The sequence below is a fragment of the Sinocyclocheilus rhinocerous genome, unplaced genomic scaffold, assembly GCF_001515625.1.
Source record: "Sinocyclocheilus rhinocerous isolate Xijiao unplaced genomic scaffold, SAMN03320098_v1.1 scaffold1223, whole genome shotgun sequence".
Taxonomy (NCBI): Eukaryota; Metazoa; Chordata; class Actinopteri; order Cypriniformes; family Cyprinidae; genus Sinocyclocheilus; species Sinocyclocheilus rhinocerous.
Window position 1 is genome coordinate 373,404 of NW_015641045.1, and position 27,972 is coordinate 401,375.

The 27,972-nt window shown below is 35.4% G+C and overlaps 1 protein-coding gene across 1 annotated transcript in view; it reads left to right on the forward strand.

Annotated features, from left to right (window-relative positions):
* Window positions 1–2,722: 2,722 nt before the first annotated feature.
* The window catches only part of crb2b (crumbs cell polarity complex component 2b), a 39,323-nt gene continuing 14,073 nt past the window's right edge, over window positions 2,723–27,972 (forward strand). The window contains exons 1-6 of the mRNA XM_016570837.1: window positions 2,723–2,957; window positions 12,283–12,978; window positions 14,534–14,729; window positions 17,561–17,700; window positions 21,409–21,591; window positions 21,857–21,970. Of these exons, the coding sequence (XP_016426323.1) occupies window positions 2,813–2,957; window positions 12,283–12,978; window positions 14,534–14,729; window positions 17,561–17,700; window positions 21,409–21,591; window positions 21,857–21,970 (1,474 nt within the window). The 5' untranslated portion in view covers window positions 2,723–2,812. The remainder of the gene's footprint in view (window positions 2,958–12,282; window positions 12,979–14,533; window positions 14,730–17,560; window positions 17,701–21,408; window positions 21,592–21,856; window positions 21,971–27,972) is intronic.

The following is a 27,972-nucleotide window of genomic DNA, read 5'->3' on the forward strand; positions in this document are numbered from 1 at the left end:
TATCCATAAACGGCGATTGAGTGTCGCACAACTCATGCTGTGTTCAAGTCCTCCTGGGACGTTCGTACTTTTACGAGTTGACAAGTCGTAATTACGACGTCAGGTGCGTTCAAGTCAGTTTAGTCGGCAAGATGGCGGTGTACCTTCTTTTAATATTACAAGAAAATACAACAGGGTCTGTTAACTCTGCTTATAGAAAATGAAGAGCAAAGAATTTGCATCAGGTGTGTTTTGCGTTTTTAATATTTTTAAAACTTGCAACATGGCAAATCAAAAGATTTTTCACCTATAGGTGCAAAAATGATAGCATTTTTTTTACTTGGATTTCATTAACTAGCTGCGTAACAAGAACATGACCAATTTAAGGTCATAGGACAACTAAACTATCAATTTAAACAAAAATTTACCGTCAACTACAGACGTTGCATCCATCAATTCCGCCATGTTTCTCATTGACGCGCCCCCAACTCGGAAACTCGGGGCTTAAAGAAAATTTCGAGTTTCCCACTCGTAATAACGACTTTGTGGTGGCGTTCATGTGCGTTCAACTCGTAAATACAATCTATCCGACATGACTTGAACGCACCATAAGAACATATAGTAGATCAGAATCCCCAGATCTGAGTGATCTTGACTGTGAGGGCAGAATATATCACATAATAGGTAACATATATGGCAATATCACAATCATAGGGCAATATATGTCATGTTTATTACATTTCCATATGTGGAGAACTGACTTCATACATCCACTAAACATCAAAACAACAACAGATATTAAACATAATGGAGAAAAGTGAAGTTGGTGAAAAGAAAACACACTTGATCTAATGAAAGATATTTATAAATTTGTTTAAACTGCTGTTACACAAGACAAATTAGACTAAAAGCTTAAAACAGGTTCATTTCATGTGGTTTTTCTGTTGTATAGGAACAGGCGTTATGTAAACGTCATTTAATGTTTAACACACAGGAATGTGCATTAAAGCTCTTAATCTCCCTCATTTGAATAAAATGTCTGGAACGTTTTCAGTCCATCAGAACAGAGCAACACCCCGCTGGAGTTTAATGAGGGTCCCGTGAGGAATGCAGGAGGAGTCTGGCCTGCGGTGCTGGTTGAATGGCGTATACCTGTATTTACACCAGGAGTTTAATTAACCAACGTCTGCTCTCGTTCCCATGCAGCACCCAGAGAGAGACCTGTGTTAAAGCACTGGAATCGCTTATTATAATAAAGAGGTAGTTCACAAAAAAAAAAGAACATGGTCATCGTTTACTCACCCTCAAGCTGAATGAATTTCTCACTTCTGTTAAACACAAAAGATATTTTGAAGAGTATTGGTAAAAAAAACAGTTGTCTGCATATATAACCATTGACTTAGTATGGGGGGAAAAAATTAAAAAATACTATGCCAGTGGGTCAGTCAATGGATCCCAGCAAAAACTATAGCACCAGCAGCAAAATATCTTTGTGTGTGTTCAGCAGAATAAAAAAACAAAACAAAACACAGTTTGGAGTAAATAATGACAGAATTTTCATTTTTGGGTGAAATAACCCTTTAATGTCAAAGCTAACGGATCTGAGTGAATGGGTAGGTTATATGACAGCAGCTGTGTTCATAATGACATGCACAATGTATATTTGACTATATTTGATCATTGTTTTCGATACTAAACAATGTTTTAAAACAGTATGTGAAAAATAACCATTGTTTAAAATAGTAGTTTGCACACATTTGACACATGACTGTTTTACTTGCAAGTTTAATTGAGCAAGTGGTGTTCTGTTATCATCTAGGAAAAAACAGATATTTTGCATGTTCAAATATTGTCAAAATATATATTTTTCTTACTTTCTTTTTTGGATATTATTTTACTCTTAACCAAAGTTGCTATAGATAACTAAAACTGTAAGAAACATTTTAATTACTTGAAATAAATAAAAATATATGTATATGTATTAACTGGAAAAAAAAATTTGTTGCCAAGACAACATTTTGCGTTCTGATTTAGTTTGACTTTGATGTACTACAATAACTAAACTGAAAAAAAATGTAATAAAAACTATATAAACATATTAAAAAAACAACAACAACAACAAAATAACTCAAACTTGAACTAAAATTTAAATAAAAGCAGAGTGATACTAAAATTAAAATAAAAGCTGTCATACTAAAATAGCACTGCTCTTAGCTTTAGAAACTTTGGTTCAAATGTTTACTTCATCTAAAACTACTCTGAGCAACATTTTTCTAATTAATGCATTATTATTATCGTCATTATTCATGCATATTTATCAATATTCATGCTTACATTTCATGCATTTTTCATACTGTTCGGAGACTACATTAAGAAATAATTTTGTAAAATAAAATTGTTAACAATTGCAGCATCTAATCCTGTACACCTGTGACTCAACAGCATTTGGATAGTTGACAAAGTACATTAAGTCAACTATCCAAGTGCGGTCGGGTTTAACAGTTGCTATTAGCTTAGATAAACACTCATCTGTGATGAAGGTCACGTAAATGTGCGAGGAGGAACTGGCCATCTGCCTCCTAGAGAGAGAGAGAGAGAGAGAGAGAGAGAGACATGCACTCAGACATACAGAGAGAGAGAGAGAGAGTTCTTTGGTGACTAAGACAATCAAAGTGAGGGAGAGAGTGACGGATACAGACAGAGAGGAGGATGAAGATTTGACCGCCAACAGGCGAGGGTTTGATAGGAGCAGGATAAAGGATTGCCGTGTTTTCCATCATACCGCGGAGAGTAAGTCAGCAGCAGCGGACTGACTGAAGTTGACTCGCGCCGGATGAGAGCGCATGATGCGGGGAGAGTTCAGCGCGGAGCCGCGGGTTTAGAGGCTGGAAGTCATTCATCACTTCAGGACATGGAGCTTGGACGGATCTATTTACGATATAAAAGAGCAGTGCTGCTGTCATTGATGTTCAAACTGGGTGAGACACAACTTTATGATATATTCGTATTTGACGTGTTTTTTTAAATTTATTTCTATTTCATTTTGCGGTGTGAAGAAACAGTTCAGAAAACGGTGTGAAGTGTTCAGTGACAATTTTATATATACTACCCTTCAAATGTTTGGTGTCAGTAAGTTGTTTTTAAAGAAATGAATACTTTCGCTCAGCAAGGATGCATTCAATTGATCAAAAGTGACAGTAAAGATTAATAATGTTTCAAAAGTTTTCTATTTCAAATAAATGCTATTCTTTTGAACTTTCTGTTCATCAAAGAACACTGAAAAATAAAATATATCAGTTTCCACAAAAATATGAAGCAGCACAACTGTTTTCAACATTGATAATAATCAGAAATGTTTCTTGAGCAGCAGATCAGTATATTAGAATGATTTCTGAAGATCATGTGACACTGAAGACTGGAGTAATGATGCTGAAAATACAGCTTTCATCACAGAAATAAATCACATTTTAACATAGGCTATATTCACATAGAAACAACCATTTTAAATGGTAAAAAATAGTAACTGATCAAATAAAATGCAGCCTTGGTAGAAGAGACCTCTTTCTAAAACATTAAAACAGACCCTAAACTTTTGAACAGTAGCGTTATAATAGAAAACAAGAAGTTAATGCATAACATGTCCATCAACTTTTTCCAACATCAATGCTTTGTTAAAGTGTATATGAATGAATAAGAGAGTGTATAAACATTTCTGTAACAGTTTGTTTTTCACCATTTATCATCACATTTGAGTTTTTTTGCAGTTCACTTCAGTGGTTCTGTGGCGTGACAAATTCATAATTGAAAGTACAAATATTCCATGTAGCCTCTAATTTAGTACAGGTTAATAAAAAGTGCATATATAAATAATTATAAAAAAAAAAAGACAAAGCATTGTTTTAACATATAGTATGTCAACTACCAAAATTTACAGCATCAGACTATTATATACAGTGGGTACGGAAAGTATTCAGACCCCCTTAAATTTTTCACTCTTTGTTATATTAATCTGAAGTCTATTCAGCAGCGCTCTCATTATAGTGTGTAATTAAATGATTCAAAGCAACAAGTGGCTCTTTGATGAGTTCTGCATTATGAAGTTGAGCATCTGCAGTTGGCAGGTTGTTTTGTCCTGTAGGCAGATGCGTTTTTTGTGGGAGAGAGAGAGAGAGTTTTTGGTCTCTGTGGATTTGTGTGGTGGGGGAGCTGTAAGAGAAGAGCTGCAGTAATTGGGCATTAGCTCATATAGAGGACAAGTGCAGCCAGCTGGCCGTCAGATTGTTTAGAATGAGCAATAATCAGAAAAGCCCCTCGCAGAGACACACACGGCGATCACCATTCAGCGCAAACACTCAGTCACTGTCCGTTCAGACGCTGCTGTGCTCCTCAGCGTGTTCCTGTCACTCGTTCTGAGGGTAAACGTAGCACAGCATGGTATTGGATGTAAACTGTAGTAATGCATCATTTAATTGGTGTCTTATTGTCTGAATCACCACCAAAATGCTCACATATTGTGGGGGGTTTCCTTGTGAAAAAGAAGTGTACTTTAGCACTTTTAAAAAGAGCGCTTATTATGGAAATAATATACTTTAAAACAAAATACTGAAGAGTGAACTGAATGTAATGTTTTTGGACACTTAATTGCATGTTATGCGCAGTTAAGCTTGGTGGTAGGGCATTGTTGGGTGGTTGGTTAGGTGTTCTGAGTGGTTTCCAGGGTACTGTTGGTGGTGTCTAGGGTGTTGTGGGTTGTTGCTAGGGCGTTTCTAGGGTGTAGTGTGTAGTTGATGTGGGTTGCTAGACTTTCTACACTGTTGTGGGTGGTTGCTAGGGAGTTGCTAGGCTGTTTCTAAGGTGTAGTGTGTAGTTTATGGGGTTGCTAGACTTTCTTAGGTGTTGTGGGTGGTTGCTAGGGCATTGCTAGGCTGTTTCTAAGGCATAGTGTGTAGTTTATAGGGGGTTGCTAGACTTTCTACACTGTTGTGGGTGGTTGCTAGGGAGTTGCTAGGCTGTTTCTAAGGTGTAGTGTGTAGTTTATGTGGTTGCTAGACTTTCTAAGGTGTTGTGGGTGGTTGCTAGGGCGTTGCTAGGCTGTTTCTAAGGTGTAGTGTGTAGTTTATTGGGGGTTGCTAGACTTTCTAAGGTGTTGTGGGTGGTTGCTAGGGCGTTGCTAGGCTATATCTAAGGCATAGTGTGTAGTTTATAGGGGGTTGCTAGACTTTCTAAGGTGTTATGGGTGGTTGCTAGGGCGTTTCTAGGGTGTATAGTATAGTTGAGGAGGGTTGCTAGACTCTGCAGTGTTGTGGGTGGTTGCTAGTGCGTTGCTAAGCTGTTTCTAAGGTGTAGTGTGTAGTTTATAGGGGGTTGCCAGACTTTCTAAGGTGTTATGGATGGTTGCTAGGGTGTTTCTAGGGTGTAGTGTGTAGTTGAGGAGGGTTGCTAGACTACAGTGTTGTGGGTGGTTGCTTGGACGTTGCTAGGCTGTTTCTAAGGTGTAGTGTGTAGTTTATAGGGGGTTGCTAGACTTTTTAAGGTGTTGTGAGTGGTTGCTAGTGCGTTACTAGGGTGTTGTGTGTAGTTGATGAGGGTTGCTAGACTTTCTACAGTGTTGTGGGTGGTCGCTAGGGTGTTGCTAGGCTTTTCATAGGATGTAGTGTGTAGTTGGAGGTTGCTAAACGTTCTAGAGAGTTGTGGGTGGTTGCTAGGGTGTTGCTAGGCTGTTTCTAGAGTGTTGTGGGTGGATATGGCTCGCGTTCCTCCTTTATTTGTGTGACTAGGATATTTTCTTTGTTTTTATCTGTTTACTGGTCCAGGTGTAAACGGTGCGTCTGATCACTTAATTAAGCACCAGCGCGCACACACACACACACACTCACACACTCACCGTTAGTTTAAGCAGTCGTAAACGTGATGCTCTCCACTAATGAGCTGTTTCTCTTAGTTTCTCATTAGCTTATGAATGAATGAGTGTGTGTATCGTTGTTGTGGTGGGAGTTTCAGTGTAAGTGATTTTGTTTGCGCTCCACCTGAATGAAGCTATGACCTATTTCTGCAGTTGCGAGAAGCCTGAATCCTGGGTACTTTTGGGCAGATTGAAAGCGCAGGGCAAGACGCGCGGCATAGTTGCCCATCACCATGGAAACTCTGCTGGAGAGCGCGGCCACTTCACTCTTTGTGCTTAAATGGAATAGCAGCTCGCATGTTTTTGACTGAATGTGCTGCATTGTGTCTTTAAGCTGTGATGAAGCCGTGACCGTGATGGGATAGACTTAGCTTCTGTTTGAAAAACAACATGTAAAATTCTTTCTCTGGGGAGTTACTATTGTTTTCCAAACATTTAGTTACATTAAACCCATCTCCAGAAACACTGTAAAGGAAAATAGTTTTTTTTTCAGGATAGGAGGATGTTTTCAGGAATTGCATCAGGATGGCACAGAGATCTTCACATACGTCAGACAGATGAAGTGTGAGACTCAGATATGAGTTGAGTTGAATGTCCAGGGCTCTGGCCCCAGTGAAACCCTTATTAAAACACATCCATGAGACCCCAACTAGAGGAGTTTGGTGATAGAACATTTACATGCATTTATGTTTGTGGTTAAAGTAATACATATAGTATTATATTTTTATATTGAGTTTCTTCACTTGAGCATCACATCTTTTTGGTTTAATTTATTGAATGAAAAAAATAAAAAAAGTTTTATTTTATTTTGTTTTGGTTTATCAAATTGTACTAAACTAAATTTAATTCATCCTTGAAAAAAATGATTAATTTCTTTCAATAATAAAGACAAGTCTTAACAACCCCTTTTAAATGATATGCATGTACTGTATGTATATATTCAGTTCATATTTAGCATATCATATTTTTGATTTATTGAAAAAATTGAAATAAAAAAAATTGAAGGTTTTACCAAAAAAGAGGCTGAAGTGTGCAAAATTGTGATCACTTTAATGCATCCTTGAATAAAAAGCTAACCCTAACCCTAACAAAAAATCCTAACAAATCTTAACAACCCCTTTTGAATGGTAGTATATATGTATAAATGTAGTTTGTTTACGTGAGCATATTTTTTGTTGAATTTACTGAAAAAAATGGAACATTTTTATTTTACTTTATTTTACAAAAAAAGCAAAATTGTGATCACATTAATGCACCCTTGCAGCTTTAATGCAGTATTGATTTCATTAAGAAAAAAAAGTTCACAGGGATAGTTCACCCAAAAATGAAAATTACCCCATGATTTACTCACCCTCAAGCCATCCTAGGTATATATGACATTCTTCTTTCAGACGAATACAATCGGAGTTATATTAAATAATGTCCAGGCTAATCCATGCTTTATAATGGGAGTGGATGGTAGCCCAAAATTTGAAGTCGAAAAAATTGCACCCATCCTTTATAAAAGAAGTCCACACGGCTCAGGGGGGTTAATAAAGGCCTTCTGAAGCGACGCGATGCGTTTGTGTAAGAAAAATTTTTCTTTACAAATCCTCGTTTTGTACTACTAATTCGTGACCGGTGTTTTGTTTTGCTCTCTCCTCTGCGCTTCCACGTTCGTCACTTCCGCGTTCGTCACCGCGTTTGCTTACGTGCTACGTCATCCGCTGGACGCCACTCTCTCGTGAACGCACGTACCACAGTTAGCAGAAGCTAGAGATCAAGATTTATAAAGTTGTAAATATGGATATTTTTCTTACACAAACGCATCGTGTCGCTCCAGAAGTTTCACGAGAGAGTGGCGTCCAGCGGATGACGTAGCACGTAAGCGTAGCATAAGCTCCGGTGAGAATATGCTAGTCTCGCGAGAAACAAGTTTTGTTTACAAGCCTGGACATTATTTAATATAACTCCGATTGTATTCGTCTGAAAGAAGAATGTCATATATACCTAGGATGGCTTGAGGGTGAGTAAATCATGGGGTAATTTTCATTTTTGGGTGAACTATTCCTTTAAGTTTTAATGATCCCTTTTGAACAGTAGCATATATATGGTATACGTCTGTTATATTACAAATCAGGCAGTTGATTTATAACATGTACACAAAACGTTTTGTTTTCAACATCAAAAGTTTAGGTTAGAATGTATATAAATGTAGAGAGAGTTTATACATTTACATTTTAACATTTATACATTTTTAAAAAAAAAAAGTCAAGTGTGCAAACTCAAGTCTGGATCTATGGATCTGGAATGACCTTTATATAACGAATCCAGTACCCCTTCCTCCAGTTTTCGCCAGCACGTGTGTGTTTTCTCCCTGTTCTCTCCTGTGCGTGAGAGTCTGTACCAGCCGCTGGATTCATCCGTCTCTCAGAGGAGGCTCATGTCTCTGAGAGCTGTCGGACACAGTGAGGTCAGAGGGCATCAGGGCAGTAGATAACAGAAGAGCAAAATCCTGAATCACACCAGCAAAAGCATTTCAGAGCAGGACAGACACTAATGCTGCTGTGCTGTGTTTCACAAGCCAAAATGAGTTTTTGATGAAGTCCAGCTGCAGCTCTTCCTTTTAACACAATCTCTTTATGTTTACAAATGAGATATGACAAAAAGACATTTGAAATGATCACCCAGGGATATATTAAAAGTTGGATATACGTATATAGTACATGCTATTTTACATTGTACATTTACATATATACTATATAGCAAATGATTGACTGCATGATTGTTTGTATCAGTTGCAACATTTAAAAAAAAATACTATTATCAAACAGCTGTTTGTAAGTTGGATATATATCATACATGCACTCATGTAAATCAATACTATAGCAACTGCCTGTATTTTATTCATTTATTTAGCAAAAAATAGCTATATTATCACCAGTGTTGGGGGTAGTAACACATTACAAGTTATGTAATCAGATGACTCTTGTGACTCTTCAGACGACTAAGTAACCCAATTAGTTACTTTTTTAGAAAGTAACAGTATTGTAATGCATTACTTTTAAAAGTAACTTTCCCTAACACTGATTATCGCCCAGCTCTTTATATAAAATAGGATCTATAAGTATGTCCAGTTTATTTGCATATATACAGTACACTTGTGTAAAGTGATATAGCAAATCTCAACTGCTTGTATTGTCGCAAAATGTAACTATATTCTCATCTAATCCGCTAAATGCAGCGATAAGGCATGAAGAAATTAAGATATTATAAACATGAACATCATGATTTTCTGTAAAGCTGCTTTGAAACTGTGTATTGTGAAAAGAACTATACAAATACATTTGAGTTGACTTTTGAGTTCAAATAAGAGGTACAGTATTAGAAAAGAGTATTAATAAAATAAAGTTTAAGTTTGGCATTCATTCAGAAAGAGTGAAAGAAAATGCTAATATTTACATTTTACAGCGTATCTGAACTGTTAGGACTCAAAAGAGCAAAAGATGATATTATATACTGTTTGAATCCACACCTGAATGTTCAGTGAAGATTTAAGATTCTTGAACTTGGAGCCACAATTTTCGACTCTCATTTCTTCTGAAGCAGTTGTTTGAAATATGCAATATATTTCTGACTGGATATGACAAAGAAAACAATAACAAAACAGAAAGAGCCTGCATATGAAATGCCTTTAAGCAAGATACTCGCTGTACCTGTGTGTTCAGTACGGACAGCTTTAGTGTTTCAATCAAAACAGGATTTGGGGAAACTTTGTTGTGATTGTTTTTAATGTATGTTTGTGTGCTGTTATCTGATTTAGGGTCACTTATGCTTTCCTAATGGGTCTGCTGTCGATGATTTAATGCTGGAATCGTGTGGAAAACATGCAGGTGTTCGCAGACTTTGATGAAGCCCAAATTACTGTAACCATTATTTAATGAGATTTTATCCGTAGTAAAAGCATGTGTTTGCTGATAAGACCCCAAAGTAGCAAGTAATACCGAATGGCATGTGTCTATTAAAGGATGATCTATAGTGGCCCCTGTCTGGTTTTCTCGGGCCCGGGGTCTGATACAGTCTTCTGTCCTGAGGGTTCACACGTCTCTCTTCTACTAGTCTGAGATGTTGTTTACCAGAGTTTTTCAATAGACTTGATTCGAAAGGGAAGCTTCTGAAGCCCATCCGCAAGCTCTGTCTACATTTCAGATCTTCTCGTTTATTCAAACAACAGCAACATGTGTTTGTTTTATTGAGAGCTGTGGCTGACAAAGTGTCAGAGAATTGTGTTGGTTTCGATCAGTGTTCAAGTCTGTCTCTCTCTCTTTCTTCTCAGACCAGATGATCCTGGATTAGAGACTGTAGGTCATTCACAGTCACTCCTAGACCTCCTGACACAGTTTCTCTCTCTGTGTTCTTGTCTACTGAAAGTATGCCAGTGACTCATATTTTATTGAGCACTCTCAGAAAAAAAGGTACAAAAGCTGTCACTGGGGTGCTATCTTTGAAACACGTACACCTTTGTACTTTATTTACCACTAAAGGTGAATACACTCGTAAAAATAAAGGTGCTTCACGATGCCATAGAAGAACCTTTTTGTCTAAATGGTTCAATAAAGAACCTTTAACATCTGAAGAACCTTTCTGTGTCACAAAAAATTCTTTGTGTCGATTTTAAAAAGGCAAGAAAGATGGTTCTTCTATGGCATCGCTGTGAAGAACCTTTTAAGCACCTTTATTTTTAAGTGTATAAGTACCTTAAAAAGTACATATCAGTACCATAATTATACATTTTAGAACCTTTTTAAAATGTACCGCCACCAGTGACAACTTTTGTACCTTTTTTTTGAGTGAACTAGAGAAACATTAAAAAGTTTGCATATGTGCTTTTTGTTGAGTATCATATTTGATCCATCAGGCCTTTGTCTCAAATAGTATAATAAAGTGAGAATATGGATGAAAAAACAGCTAAATTTTATTCAGTCCCAAACTGGGCAAAAATATGCAGTTTGGTGCAGATGCTGATATTTATATGGACAAAAATTAAGATAGAATTCTGATAGCTTGCAATGTAAGTCAATGGATCTTTATAACAATAAAATGCATATAAATATTAGTCGTCACTCTATATTTCCAAAAAATATCTTAATAAGATGATATTTAAATGCTTGGTTTGACAATCAAAGCTTTGCCGTTTTAAAACATATAATGCAATACAATGATGATTGAGAGATTAACAAATAAATGTTCCTCAAAAGCTTGATGATCATAACTGACACTCAGGATTTAAAAAAATAATAATTATGTCTGGGAGTTGTTTCAGTCCGGTAGTGTTCATCTTGAAATATTACTAACAACATCAAAGTTACTCTTACATGAAGATTTAAAATATTAAGTCTTGTTTTCAGAGTCAAGTCCATTTTTTCCAAGTCTTGTTTTAACCATAAATTGACTAGTTTTTGGTGAAACCGGTTGCTGGTTAATCTAAGTAGCTTGTCTGTATTAGCAGGGCTGATTAAATATATCTCAATAATTATGACAGATCTAAATGGACAGGTATATTTATGCATCACGTGCGTGAGGATGGATTAGTTTCAGTGAGTGGTGGTCGGTTAAGCTGACAACACATTGACGGAGCATCTGGTGGAGGTTTAGTCAGAGTTGGTAAGACGCTCCCCATCTGCCGGTGGAGGTACTAGTTAAGACCAAAGCCCCTTTATTCTGCAGGAGTCCCAGTGTAAATCTGCAGTCAGCAGCACCATGTGTGTGTTAGTAGTGCTGTCACATACCGGGCCTGTCCTGAATGTCCCTGAAGGCCCTTGAGTCTCACATCTGAGGTTCTGGTGACATAAAGACGCATAGACTGTCAGGTGAGAGTCTGCTGTGGGAATACAGTTCATAAGACTCGTGGTCTTCACAAGCAGGGCAGAGTCTCACTCATGGGAAGTTTCTTTAAGAGGCTTTAAGCGTGCTGAAGATCTGTTAGGTTAGGCTGAATCTTTCATACTGTCCTCACTTACTCTCACTTTGTGATTTACTTTGAGTAGATGGTGTGGTGCAGAGGTTAAATCTCCAGCCGGTGAGCAGAGAGTTGTAGGTTTGATCCGACAAACGGTTATTCCTACGCTGGAGTCACACAGTGTTTTAGAAGCGCCTCTCTTTAATTTCATGAGTGTGAATTTGAACTGAATTGGCCACAACACACAAGAAGTTGCACTGGGATTTGAATTAGAATGACAGGAAGAGGATTTTACTGAATCTATCTATCTATCTATCTATCTATAAGTCTTTGTCAAGCCAACATTCACAGTTTATCTAAAAAACGTTGAATTTTCAATTCATTTCATCCCACACACCTTTAGCCTCATAGAAACATCAAACGACTCTCCCTGACTCTAACACTAATCAATTTGCATCCGCAGCTCTGTTCTGCACAGTCACGTCTGACGTGTGTCTGTCCTCTCCCTGCCAAAACAACAGCACCTGCATCTCGACTCTGAACAGCTACCTGTGCATCTGCTCTGTTACCCCACCTTTATACACAGGTGAGCACTGTGAGCATTTATTCGACCCGTGTGAAAACGCAGGCTGTCCGTCCAGCTGCTTCAGCACCACAGGAACTGAGAACTACACCTGTCTGTGTCCCGACGGCTTCGACGGCCCCAACTGCACCCGAAACATCAACAAATGTGAGAGCAACCCCTGTACAGGCCTCAAGAGCTACTGCGTGGATGGAGTCAATGGATATTCGTGCCACTGTCCCAGTGGATACGGTGGGGACGACTGTGGGACGAGGGTGCGAGACTGCGCCGATGAGCCGTGCTTTAATAACGCCACCTGCATTTGGGTGGCGAGCGGCTACGAGTGCCGGTGCGCTGCGGGTTTCCGGGGTCAACACTGTGAAGAAGACATCGATGAGTGTCTGTCGCAGCCCTGCAGGAACGGCGCCATCTGTCAGGATGGGACTGACCTGTATCAATGCTACTGCGTACCTGGTTTCCAAGGTTACCACTGTGATATTGACATCAACGAGTGTGCATCCCAACCCTGCGAGAACAACGGAACGTGCATCAACGGGAAGGACCGCTATATCTGCGAATGCCTCATTGGGTTTACAGGTAAGGACGGTCAAAAACGTACTGTGGCTGTACCGTGGTATTCATGGTACTTTAAAATACTCTAATATACACTACCAGCTTACCATCAAGTATTTATTTATTTAGCAACCAAAAAACTTGTAACTTGCAAGCATGAAGACAATAAGCAAGAGATTCTAAGATTGTTACAATGCATGAGATTCTGAAATGAACTAAAGCATATCATAATATCTTCGAAGTATTACATCATAGAAGAGTCTGCTCATTCTTTGGTCACTATATAATTCAGAGAATTTTAAACAGTTGTGATCAAATAATAAAAATAAATACATTCTTATTTTTAAGTTCCTTTGGACATTTTCTTAGCCAACTTTACTGCATTTTTCTTTCTTTCTTTCTTAAAATAATACATTAATAAAAATATTAGATAAAAATGTATAAAAATAAAAAAGAATATTTCAAAAAATTTTCTTATATTTAAGTTTCCTTTGACTTTGTCAGCCAGCTTCACTGCAAATAAATGTTTTTTATTTAAAAATAATTATAATTTATTAATTACATTCTGATTTATATAATTTTGAACCGTTTATTACAATTATTTTATTTAAATAATTTATAACTATAAAACTATTAATGTTTTATAAACAAATATATTCTTAGACAATTTATATTTGTCTACAAAAATAATTTCAGACATTTAAGCAGAAAAAGGTTTCAAAGGAGGACTTTGAAAAAAGGTGTAAAGAAAAAAACTTTTTATTTAATTAAAAAAAAAAACTTAAAAAAATGTTTATTTTAGTTTGTGTATTTTATGTTAATTATTTATTTGCTAAATATTTATGATTATTTAAGACGCTTATTAAAACACTTATGACACTTATTATTTTATTAGAATTTCATTTTTATAGAAATGTATTCATATATGCAACTTATATTTGTCTACAGAAATAATTTCAGGAAAAAATGCCATGAATGCCACCCAAAAAGGTTTAAAAATCATAAATTTAGTCAAGCGTGTGCAAACTTTGGAAACACTTTATTTTGATAGTCCACTTTAGACATTCTACTAACAGTAACTTTGCAACTAAATGTCAACTAGCAGTCATTAGAGTATTACTAGACTGTCTGCTTAATATATTCTAACACTTTATTTGGATGGATCCACAACAAACAACATACTGACTATGAGAAACTTTGCAAGTCTATGTCAACTTATTCTACTAACCCTAAACCTAACCCCAGTCTACTCTGAGAGTTAGTAGACATGTAGTTGCAAATTACTTAATTAATGTAGTTGCAAAGTTACTTATAGTTAGTAGAAAGTCTAATGTGGACTATCAAAATAAAGTGTAACTTTAGATACTTTTTAACTTTTTTTTTGTAACTTTTGATTGATATCATATACCACGGTAATGTTACCATATTCATATACCTCTGTACTCCAAATATGGCAATGCCACATATATAATACAACAGTGTATTCAACACAGCCATCATGGATGCAGCAGGTGTTTTGAGAGGACTCCATTGACTAGTTTCTTCTGTGAGTGAGTCTGTGTGTTGATTTGTCCTGCAGGAGTGAACTGTGAAGTTGATGTTGATGAATGTGAGGCGGATCCCTGTCAGAACGGCGCCCCCTGCCACGATCACGTGGGTCTGTACACCTGTGAGTGTGTGCCGGGATACGAGGGCATTAACTGTGAGCTGGACATCAACGAGTGTGACAGTTCACCCTGCCAACACGGAGGAACATGTCTGGATATGGTGAACGGGTGAGTGAACTGATCCGGCTTCAGTCTGATCATGGAGGTTTCAGACCACTAATCATTAACCAGAGGACCACTGACTGGTACAGTTTAGTTCCAGCCCTCCTCCAACACACTTGCCTTTATAATTTACCATTATTAGCTGTTTAATTAGGGTTAGAGCTAAATTCTGCAGGAAGGTGGCCTTAACTAATCACTCTGTGCCTTAAGTGATCAACCAGTGCCATAACTAATTAACCAGTGTTTTAACTAATCAGTCTGTGGCTAATCAATTGGTGCCTTAACTAATCACTCATTGCCTTAACTGATCAACAAGTGCTATAACTAATTAACCAGTGTTTTAACTAATCAGTCTGTGGCTAATCAATTGGTGCCTTAACTAATCACTCAGTGCCTTAACTGATCAACAAGTGCTATAACTAATTAACCAGTGTTTTAACTAATCAGTCTGTGGCTAATCAATTGGTGCCTTAACTAATCACTCAGTGCCTTAACTGATCAACAAGTGCTATAACTAATTAACCAGTGTTTCAACTAATCAGTCTGTGGCTAATCAGTTGGTACCTTAACTGATCAACCAGTGCTATAACTAATTAACCAGTGTTTCAACTAATCAGTCTCAGAATTTTCATTTTTGGGTGAACTAACCCTTTAACTAATCACATAGTGCCTTAACTAATCAACCAGTGTTTTAACTATTCAGTCCGTGGCTAATCAATCAATAGCCCCTTTTCCACCACAGGAACTTTCCCCAGGAACTAGGGACTTTGGGCCGGTACTCGGTGTGTTTCCAACGCAGGAACAAGGATCTAAATAAAGTTCCGGGTAAAAATGTGCCTCTCAGAAAGTCCCTGCTCGTGAGGTAGCCTAGTACTTTTTCAAAGGTTCGGAACTTTTGGGGGCGGGACTTGGACGCTGAACATGCTGATTGGTTGAGTTCACACAGCATTGTATTTCAACCACCATATATTCGCATATATTTTTTTAAATATTACTGTTATTGTGTCATGAAATGTAGTTTTAAAAGTCTTTCAGGAGAGAATGTAGTTGTTTAAAACTCAAATCTGCAGTTTATTTATAAAGACATCGCCTATTTGAAAATGTGCGTCGCCGATTTCGGAGACGTGAGCTCCACGCGATCAGCGGGCGCTCAGTGCTCATGTTTCCAAACGAGAGCAGCCTCAACTTGGCTAGTCCTTCTGGCATTTGCCGCTGGCTCTGATGTCTCTGTAGTGGTTAAACATAAGATATAATTCGTTTTGGGTAAATCTAACAGGTAATCTTTGGTCTTTATTCTATTAATCTATTAATATGTTAGAATGAAAATGAAAAGAGGCAATACTGTTTGATATAATATTTCGTTTCATTGTAATGCATGTACGCTCCCTGAACTACATTTCTGCGGCTATTAATATGTTTAAATGAAAACGAAAAGAGGCAGTGGTGTTTGACATCATATTTCGTCTTATTGTAAATACAGTGAGGAAAATTGCAGTAGCCAAGGCGAGCTGACTGACTTATCAAGTACACTGCTGTTTGCAGAATTAACGGACTTGCGTCGTCCCGTCCGTGGTCTCAAATTGGACTAAAATTTGCGTATTGGTATTGAGAAACGCGCGCAGACCTACGTCACACGACTATTTTGCCTAATCTTCACGGTACTTTAGACTGCGATGGAAACGCAGACAGCAACAGGCCTGGGGGAAAAAAGTTCCTGGGATAAATTGTTCCAAGTAATTTTGGTGGAAAAGCGGCTAATGAGTGTCTTAACTAATCAATCATTGTTTTAACCAATCAACATTGTCTAAATGAATCAATCTCTGGCTAGTCAATCAGTGTCTTAAATAATCAAACAACGTCTTAATCATTCAACCAGTTAAATAATTAATCTGTGGCTAATTAATCAGTGCCTTTACTAATCAACCAGTGCCTTAACTAATAAATCAGTTTCTAAATTAATCAATCTGTGGCTAGTCAGTCAATAACTTAACTTAGCAACTAGTGCCTTAACTGATCAGTCAGTGCCTTAACTAATAAAAAAGTTTCTTATCTAATCAATCTGTGGCTAGTCAGTTCGGAGTCTTAACTAATCAACCAGTGCCTTAATTGTTTAGCTAGTGTCTAAACTAATCAGTCACTGCTGTGGCTAATCAATGAGTGTCTTAACTAATCAATCAGTTTCTTAACCTATCAACCAATGTCTAAATTAAACCAGCTCCTTAATCCAACCAACCAACCAACCAGTGTCTTAACTAATCAATCAGTGCCACAACTAACGAAGATTTAGTGTATGTACTAATTAACCAGTGTTTTATCAAGTCAGTCAGTGTCTTAACTAATAAATTGTTCAAGTAATCAACAAGTACTTTATCAAATTATCCAGTATCTTAATTAATCTGTGTTTCAACCAGTGCATCAAGTCATGTTTCTCTTTCAAATGTGACTTCTCAGTTATTTTAAACTACAATCACCATATCAGTGTAAAAAATGATCCGGCATGAATCACATAAATCTCGGATCGCGACTTTCCCGAGGGGGACCAAGATTTCTGTGCCCTCATAACGCAATTTCTCCCCCTGCCCCTCCGGAGGTCTCCACTGGTCAAGCTTAGAATAAATGCACTTTAACTTACGTTAAGCAATACTGAATGAAAGTGTAGTGTGTTTGAGGAGATATTAGAAGTGGAAGTGTAATGGCATGGGAATGATTTGTCTGAGATGATTAGATAACATCATATAAATACATTTTCTGTCTGTAACTGGCTCTCTGTCCTTTAAAACCACACAGCTAGTGTATAAAATAATGTGTTTTTCAGCCGGTGGTGTTTTGAATTACAGCTATGAGTGCGACTGCAGTGGCACTGGATTTGTGGGCTCTTTCTGTGAAGTCGACATAACCGAATGTGAGTCTGACCCCTGTCAGCACGGCGCCACCTGCCAGGAAGGAGTTAACCAGTATACCTGCCTCTGCTGGCCTGGTAACTAGTCTTCAATTAAACCTTTTCATCATCTCTTTGTGTTTATTTATGCATTCAGAGGCTCATTTAATGGCAAGTGAATTGCAGTGATGATGTCTTAGCATCACACCACATCTGTTACACCACACTGCCGCCTAGAGAAACATGTAGGACATTGCAAAGAGAATCGTAAACTCCAAATGAAATGCTATTTCAGACTACGAATGCACGGAATGCATGTTTTTATTGGAGTAGATGTACCATATTTTCCATAAAATAACTGACTCCATATGTCTCCACGGGTTTAAAATTGCTTTGTTTTGATTAATACATTCAGAAATAATATAAAATATAAATAAAACAATAAATGTTTACAAACATTATAAACACTATAGACATGTATTTTAGTTGCCCTCACTAAACAACCAATCTTTTCAATTTAACAGCACAACAGAACAGGTGTGAACAGTTTAATTATAAAACGAACATAAATTATAGTGCCATTTGTTATAAACCTCATTTATTATAAATGCTAAGCCTAATCTAATTTATTGAAACTGAAATGTGTGGAAAATGCTCTATAGAAATAAACATGGGCTCACATACATCTCTCATTTGGCACAAATATAAATAATTTGGAATATAAGTTGCAAGTCAGATAATAAAAAAGGGTTATTATAGAAAACTAAAACTTAAACCATTTAAAAAACATTTTCGTTACTTGAAACTAAAATAATTGTTAATGGAAGTAAAAAAATTAATTATAAAAAAAGTGTATTTTTTCTCATTTTAATTTAGTTTAACTTTATGCACTAAATTTACTACAGTAAATACAGTATTTCTGTCTTGTTTTCCAGTACAAGCATCATCCTTAAACCAAAATACATTTACTTGAGAAGCAAATTACTTATTATTATTATTTTCCTACTCCATTGGCAGATATTTTTTCTTGTTTTAGGCAAAAACTAGTACAATTAATACATTTTTCAGTAAACAAGACTAAATATCTTAAGGCATTTTGCTTCTGAAGTAAATGTATCTTTATTCAAGAATGTTTAGATATTTGTACTTGAAAAGAAAAAAAATACTGAGGAAGAAAATTATTTTTTGCCGTGAAAACTAAAACTGAAAATAAAAATATCAAAAACGGTATAGACTTTTAAAAATGACAAAAACTAAACTTTTAACTTAAAATTTAAAATAAAAACAGAATATATGAAAAATAAAACAATTATCCCAATTGTAATAAAAACTATAATAGTATCTCAGTGATACTAAAATAACACTGGATGTTACTTATATTCCAGAAAATATGGTAAAATAGATAAAATATGGTCTTTCAGAACCAGAATCAGAAGAGCTTTATTACCAAGTATGTTTACACACACAACGAATTTGACTTGACGACAGGAGCTTCCAGTGCAGAAGTACAGACATACTGTATTGCAGACATACATGATAGTGCAGACATACATAGGAATAACACAGAAATTAAATAATGTACTATATACAGAAATAGAAGTATAGGAAAAAAATTGTAATTGTTGAAATAAAAGTACAGATATGTTATAAGTGTGCAGATATGTTATTTACAAAGTGTGCAGTTTACAAGTGTACAAATTTTGGATTCTGTGTATATAAATGTCAGTTGTGATGAACGATGTATAAAGTTTCAATTGTTCAGGCTGAATATAGCCTGTGGGAAAAAACTGTTCTTGTGCCTGGCTGTTTTGGTGGTCAGTGCTCTGTAGCGCCGACCAGAAGGCAACAGTTAGAAGAGAGAGTGGGCTGGGAGTGAGGGGTCCAAAGTGATTTTCTTAGCCCTTTTCCTTACTCTGGAGATGTAAAGATCTTGGAGGCTGGGCAGAGGGGCACTGATAAATCCTTTCAGCAGTCCTGACTGTCCGTTGTAGTCATGTCTGATTTGGTAGCTGAACCAAACCAGACAGTTATGGATGAACCATGTAGGCAGACTCGTCACCGTCCTGAATGAGGCCGATGACTGTAGTGTCATCCGCAAACTTCAGGAGCTTGACAGTGGGGTCCTTTGAAGTGCAGTCATTTGTGTAGAGGGAGAAGAGCAGTGGGGAGAGAACACAACCCTTCCCTGGGGAGTGCCAGTGCTGATGGTGATAGTCCTGGATGTGAGTTTTCCCAGCCTCACTAGCTGCTGCCTGTCTGTCAGGAAGCTGGTGATCCACTGACAGATGGAGGTGGGCACGGAAAGCTGTGTGAGTTTGTCTGAGAGAAGGTCAGGCATGTTGGTATTGAAGGCCGAACTGAAGTCCACAAATAGGATCCTTGCGTAATTCCCAGGTCTGTCGAGGTGTTGCAGGATGTAATGCAGTCCCATGTTGACTGCATCATCCACAGACCTGTTTGCTCTGTAGGCAAACTGAAGAGGATCCAGCAAGGGTCTAGTGATGTCCTTCAGGTAGGCCAGGACCAGTCGCTCAAATGACTTCATGACCACAGACGTGAGAGCGACAGGTCTGTAGTCGTTAAAATAAAACAAAAAGTAATGAAAATTACAAATGCGCAATAAAATTACTAAAACTTTAACGACAATTAAAATGAAAACAGAAAATATAAAAACAAAAACCAATTGAAAATATTTATAAAAAATATAATAGTAGGTACTAATAGTATAATAGTAATATCTAAATGATATTAAAATAACACCACCTGAAATAAATGTTGACAAATAAATTATAAAAACTGAATGTACTGTAAGAAGCAGGTTCTTATAGTTAACTAAAACTAAAACCAAAACCATAAAAAACATTTTTGTTACTTTAAATAAAACAAACTGAAATAAAATAAAATATAAAAAACTTTATTTCAGCTAGTTGCTAAAGCAAAATTTCTCACTTTAATTTAATTTTTAACTTGATGCACTAAAATAAAATATAAAAAAACCCTAATAAAAATGACAAGAATAAACAACAAAATTACTAAAAGTACAATTAAACTACAATAATCTACACTACCTTAACTACAATTAAAATGAAAACAGAAATAAAAACCAATTGTAAATAATTATAAAAACTATAATAGTATTCTCATCAAAATAACACTACTTGAAATAAATGTTAACTGAAATAAAATATAAAAAACTTAAACTTTTATTTAATTTCAGCTAGTTGCCAAATACATTTCTCATTTTAGCTTAGTTTAATGTGACGCACAAAAATAACTACAAATAAAACAAACAAAAAAACAGACTAAAAAGGATAAAAATGCACAACAAAATTACTAACATTTTTCTTAACTTAAATAAAAAATGGAAAGTATGAAAATAAAACCTGATTCAAAATATTAATAAAAACTATAATAGTATAGTAATACTATAGATTAAGTGTAGATAGATTTATATTTAGTAGTGCTATAGATATAGATTTAGTAGATTTGGTGATACTAAAACAGCACTGGTAGTGAAGTCAGTTCTCCTCGAGTTTACACACAGTTCTTTAAAGGTCCCATATTTTACAACTTTCTGGAGTTTTATTTTAGGTTTTGATGTCCTTAAGAATATATATTTGCGGTATAAGTACCAAAAACCATCTCAATATATTTTTACAGCTCCTCTCTCAGGAGCTCTGCTGAGAACAGGTCGATTTTGGTCTGTCTAATTAATATTCATGAGCCTCTCTTCTGATTGGCCTGAAAAAAGCCAGGAAATTTCAGTTTTGACAATATGGGACCTTTAACTCTTGTTATTTCCTTCAGGCTATGAAGGCGAGAACTGTGAGCTTGATGTGGATGAGTGTGAAACGCAGCCGTGCGAGAATGACGGCGAATGTTTCCAGCGATCCGACTCCAGACACTACAGACTTCTGCCTGATCTGGACACGGACTTCAGCTACGAGAGCGCAGCCGGATTCCTGTGCCACTGCCGCGCTGGATTCACAGGTCAGATACTGTTTCTGAATTACACAAGCTTCAGTCTGGATCCAGCCTTACAAAGATCTAATTTTACTGTACATTTCTGCCGTATGGACATCAACTTGAGATAAGCTATTACTACATATAATGTAGAAACTTTCATTTTCTGTAAAGCTGCTTTGCAACCATTTGCATCGTGAAAAGCGCTATACAAATAAACTTGAATTGAATTGAATCATCAACAACGTCTTCTCAAAGAGCTGCTAGTAACTGGAGATTTTCTGTTTCGCAGGCGACAACTGTTCAGTTAACGTGAACGAATGCGAGTCCGCGCCGTGTGAAAACGGAGGCAGCTGTGAAGATCTCATCAATGCGTTTGGGTGCTCGTGTCCTGCGGGGTTCACAGGTGTGTGAGTGTGCTCCGTATATCACATGACTTTACTTCACATCATTCAAAATAATGCACATATATCAATGGCTGAATGCGCATCGTATTGTAGGCGCACGTCGGAAAACATGCCTCTATTTACATTTTTGCAAAACTCCACAAACTGTTGTTTTAGTATGATTAATATACTATTATAGTTTCTATTTTCATATTTAGTTTCATTTTAATTTTGGTTAAAGTTTTAGTACACTCTAAAAAATGCTGGGCTGTTTCAACCCAACTTTGGGTCAAATATGGACTAACCCAACTTTTGGGTTAAAAATTTAATGTAAAAATTTAACCCAACAGTTGGGTTAGTCCATATTTGACCCAAAGTTGGGTTGAAACAACCCAGCATTTTTTAGAGTGCAATTTTGTTGAAACTAAAACTAAAACCATAAAAAAGTGTTCTATTCAAAATTTTTGTATCATTAAGATACTATTGTAGTTTTATAAACATTTTTATTTTTATTTTCATGTTTTCCATTTTAATTTTAATTATAGTTTTAGTAATTTTTCTGAAACTAAAACTAAAACAATCAAAAAGCATTTTCCTTACTTGAACTTTTAGTATCATTGAGATACTACTATAGTTTTTATTAATATTTAAATCAGTTTTTTCATATTTTTCATATTTCATTTTTCATATTTTCCATTTTCATTTTAGTTAGATATTTTAGTTTAGTTTTTAAATCTGTCTATATTGTTTTTTTTTTCATCTGTAGTTATTTTAGTACATCTAAATTAAAATGAGAAGTGTTGCCTTGGCAATAGCTGAAATGTAAAAAAAAGTTTGAGATACTATTATATCTCAAAGTTTTAATTAATGTTTTAAATGAGATTTTTCATATTTTTTAATTTTAATTTTTAATTTAGGTAGAGTTATTTATTATTTAAAGTAATTTCGTTGTGTTTTTGTTATTTTTAGTATTTTTTGTCTATATTGTTTTTCACTTTTATTTTATTTTAGTACATCAAGTTAAACTGACAATATCTGAAATTCAAAAAAAGTGGAAAGTTTTTTATATTTTATGATATTTTGGTTAAGGTTTCTTTTATTTCAAGTAACCAAACCTTAAAAAATGACAGCATGTCCATGTCTATTTTGAGCGCTGATTCAAGCAGGGTCTCTGTCAAGATCTCTAACCTTAGAAGTTTATACAGAGCTCCTAAATCCTGAAAGAAAATGAGCATTTTCACACCATAGGAGTTTTCTACAGGTTTTTAAAACAGCAATTTTTGATCTATTAGTAAACTAAGGCCTGTGATTAACATTATTATCTGAAGTTCTGAAGCACAGACTCCAATTTTTTATCTTCAAGATTACTCCATCCAGTCAGAGTAGAATCAAACATGTTTGATATTTTGAGCGGATTTTAGAACACATATTGTTTATATTTGTCATGTGTCTCTTAGCAACCAGTCCCATATTTAGCTAGTTTGTTGTGTTCGGAACAACTTGAAAGTCTGATAGTGTGTCGTTTAGTGAACTGCATGCAGTGCTGGTAGTAACTGATTAAGTGTAATCTGGATAATCTGGACATAAAAAATTCTCATAATCTGATTACAGTTTTTTTTTTATTGATTACATGATTACTTAATATTCACAAAATGGCAGTAAATTATTCATAATTAAATGATTCACCCTAATTCTTCTTTTTTTGCATTTTAAATTTTCCATTTTAAATTTTTGTTTAAATTTTAAGTTTTTAAATTTCCCATTGCTTATATATGTTAGGAAAATCTTCCAGTTTTATGGAATTGCCTACTGGCCACTAGTCAGGTGACTATAATTACATGGAAAAAAGAGAATAAAAAAAAATCATATTGTTTTAGTATCGTTTTTTTTTAATTTGGTTTTATTTTAAAATTGTTTATTTATTTTAATGTAACATTTCTAAAAGTTAATTAATTATTAGCCTTTCATCAATTTACATCAATTTCCCCCTGCAGTTCCTCACAAACCCCAGTCTGGGAAACCATGACATAATGTAATGTTTAATGCACTTGATTTTGATGATAACAAAGAATAAAATAAATTTGATTTCCCTTTGTATTTTTACAAAGTTTACAAAATTGTTAAAATTGATCAGAAAACGAGACTTCTTATTTTATGTCATTTTGCATCTCAAGTGAATGTCTCTTGTTTTAAGAATTTAGTTATTTGTATTGGACAGTGTTATTTTAGTATCATTGATATAATATTAGTTTTTATTTATTTTTTTACCTTTTTTGTCTTATTATGGTTAATGTTTAGTAATATTGTTGTGTGTTTTTTTTTATTAGTGTTTTCTAAATTCCTATATAATTTTTTACTTTAAGTTTAGAACGTCATTTTTACTATTATTTTAGAACATCAAGTTAAACTAAATGAAAATGAGAAATGTTGCCTTGGCATCTAGCTGAAATATTGTAAAATTTTATTTCAGTTAATGTTTATTTAATTTCAAGCAATGAAAATGCTTTTTTATGGTTTTAGTTAACTATAGTTATACTAAAGTTACTAAACTCATCTTATTCAAATCAAAGTGATAAACAAACTGGGTCAAAAGCAATCAAAAAGTAGTCAGATTACATTACCTAAAATGTGTAATAGATTACATTACTAACTGCAATTTTCATCAAGTAATCTGCATTCTACAGCATGTGAATAATCTACCAGCACTGACTGTGTGATGCTCAGTTTTCTCTCTAACTATTATTTACAAAGTCGGCGGATGCTCTGATGCCTAGTGCTTAAATCTGTTCAGATTTGGAAAGTGGTGTAGTTTATTCTGAAAGCTTCCCACACGGACAGGACTCAAATCACATCTCCAGTAATGAGTGGTACTCTGGCTGGCATGGAAAGCAGTCGCTCACGGCGTACAGACAGGCATTCCTGATGTCAGCTGGGACGGGACGGGAGGCTCCGAGGATTATTATCCCAGCGGAGGGGGAGTCATGCTGGACACGTCTGTTGTAATCACTCCTGGACGCTTGGTACCGAGAGGTGGATCGACTTGTGCAAGAGGGAAAAAACTAGGAAGCTAGAGAGAGAGAAGTTAGACAGGGACTGAGAGGAAGAAATCGCTGGACGTCTGTCAGCTGTGTGTCAGTGTCTGGACGTTTGGCAGGATGAGAGGACTAATAGTGAGAGTGATTTGCAGCGGGCTGCTTCTCCTGACAGGTAAAGCGTCGGAGCTTTCCAGAGGATCCCTGCACTAATGTTGAATTAACCTGCGGAGAGCTCACAATTCTGCTGTCTTAAGAAAGACACTGGAAATGAAGTGTGTGGCTCTCCTTATGACGAATATCATATACTGTAGAATGTGTGCAGGGTTTTTCTTCAGGTTTTGTTTAGCACATAGTTACAAAAGTACTGCAACAAGTCATTTTCTGACTCAGTATTTAAATTTTTTTTTCTTTTTATGTACAAATATGCAACATGACATGAGATAAGAAGTCTTGCTTTCTAAAAAAAAAAAAAAAGAATCAATGTTTATGCATAAAACAAGAAAATATATCTGACAGTGGGGTCAGAAAAATAGACTTGTTTTCCCTTTAAATTTGAATGTTTCTTGTTTTAAGAAAATTGATAAATTCTAGTAAATCAGAATACAAGACTTCGTATTTTATGTCATTTTGCATCTCAAATAAATGTATCTTGATTTAAAATATTTGTACTGGATAGTGTTATTTTAGTGTCACTGAGACATAAAGTTTTTTTTATTAATATTTTGATTTCTATTTCTATATTTTGTTTTCATTTTTAATTTTAAAGTTTTAAATTGGTTGTTTTTGTCATTTTTTTAATTTATTTTTTAAAATATGTATATTTAGTTTTTTTTATTAAAGTTTTCATTTGTAGTTTTCGTTTACTCATTTTTAGTTATTTTTTAAATTAAACTTCAGCTAAATGAAAAATGTTGCATTGGCAACTAGCTGAAACAAAAAAAATAAGGTTTTAGTTTTTTTTTATACTTTATGTTAATATTTATTTTATTTCAAATAATGAAGATATTTTTTATAGTTTTAGTTTTAGTTAACAATACATTTTTAATTTTACATTTTTATTTCAGTTTGAGTTGTTTTAGTACATCAAGTTAAACTAAATGAAAATGAGAAATGTTGCAACAATTTTTCTATATTTTATTTTATTTCTACGGTGGCCGAGAGAGCTCAACGTAGAACTTCAGAAAACACATGCAAATAGAAAAAGCACCAGCAAATCAAGAAAACATCTTCATCAGTTTGACAGAACATGTGCTGCAAATACTCGCAATACAACCAAATACAAAAACAAGCTGCAAATGCTCACAACACATCCAAATACAGAAATGCGCAAGTAGCACACATCACAACAAAATTACCCCAACAAAACGAAAATTAACAATGTTTTTTTTTTCTTTCGGCTTATTGATTACCATTTGTATAACCACAGTTGTACAAATACCATGGTTAAAACTATGGTTAGTGTAGTAAATCCATGGTTAATTTGTGCATGGTTACAGTAACCATTTTTTTGTTTGAATTATTCTTATATAATAAATGTATTTATTAATTAATTAATTTTAATAGTAGGCTATGGTTAATTTTTGTAAGGTAAGTTGTAAAAGTAAGTTAGCCAGCTTACATAACCTTTCACAGTTACAGTGTGTATTTCGTCAGCTTATTTAGGCTAATAATATCCACACAAAAGAGCTAATGAATATGATCAGGGTGTTAAAATAAACAAAAATCTCACCTTTCAGAGTAGACAGTGCATGTCCCAGCCATGTTTGTCACTTTGCGGTTCCCTTAAACATTTTCGATGTGGTCTGTGACTATTTGCAGCGTTTCTGGTTTTGCAGCGCTTTTCTTTATTTGTTTGTGTTGTGAGCATTTGCAGCATGTGTTGTCAAATTGATGAAGATGTTTTTTCATTTGCAGCGCGTTGAGCTCTCTCGGCCACCGTATATTTCAGTTAGTGGGCATTTTATTTTAAGTAACAAAAATGCTTTTTTAACTTTTAGTACTGAGGAAGAAAATCACTTTTTTTCTCCTGTTTCTCTCTTTTCTGCACACACGTTTTCACATGTTGATTTTTAGTATCGTTGCACTGCTAACATTGTTGGTTTCAGTATAAACTCTTGTTTTTTTCCTCATGTGCATTATAAAAGCTTCAGCTAAATGATTAATGTAATGTAACAGTAGCACAGCTTTTTGCATTCTGCATAGCATGCGCTGGAATGAAGTCAATTTATATTTTCATAGCACTTTTTGTTACACTCATCGTTTCAAGGCAGCCTATCAGTTAACTTAGGTTCATGTTTAATATTGCCAAGGAATGCAAAATATATGGCAAACAACCACAAGCTTCTACAGTTTGCACTGGTGAAAACTGATAACTTGCAGGAACGGTTGCACAATGACTGTGTGTTTGACACCTGCTGTCATCCGCAGTGATGGACTGTCTTGCTCAGCTGCATGTGCACATGTAGTGCATACATTTCTGTTTTGTTTAGTTTGGGCATATTTACTGGTGCAGTGTTATTATTCAGCAGTAGTTAACAGTCGTCCCACAGACTAAACAAACAGTAGTTAAGTTGCAACCATATGCTGACATGCCCATCCCGTTAGCAGGATTACATTACTGATTAAAGACAAGGGATTAAAGTAAATGCAATTAAAAGTCCGATCATTTCCTTTAGTTCACGGTTCTGTAAGTCATTGGCTCTGATGTATAAAGGTTGTCCCTATGTTACAGTAACTTCATAGGTAGATTTTTATGACTTTCTGTTTAAGATTTATATATATATATACTGTATATATATATATATATATATATGCACAATCAGACCTGGCAAAGCATCTCCAGGGAGGAAGCTCAGAATGTGGTGATGTCCATGGGCTCCAGACTACAGGCAGTCATTTTCATCCAAGTATTAAAATTGTGCTTATATTTGCAATTATGTCACTTTGTCCAAATACTATTGAGCCTCTGAAAATGGAGGTACTTTGCT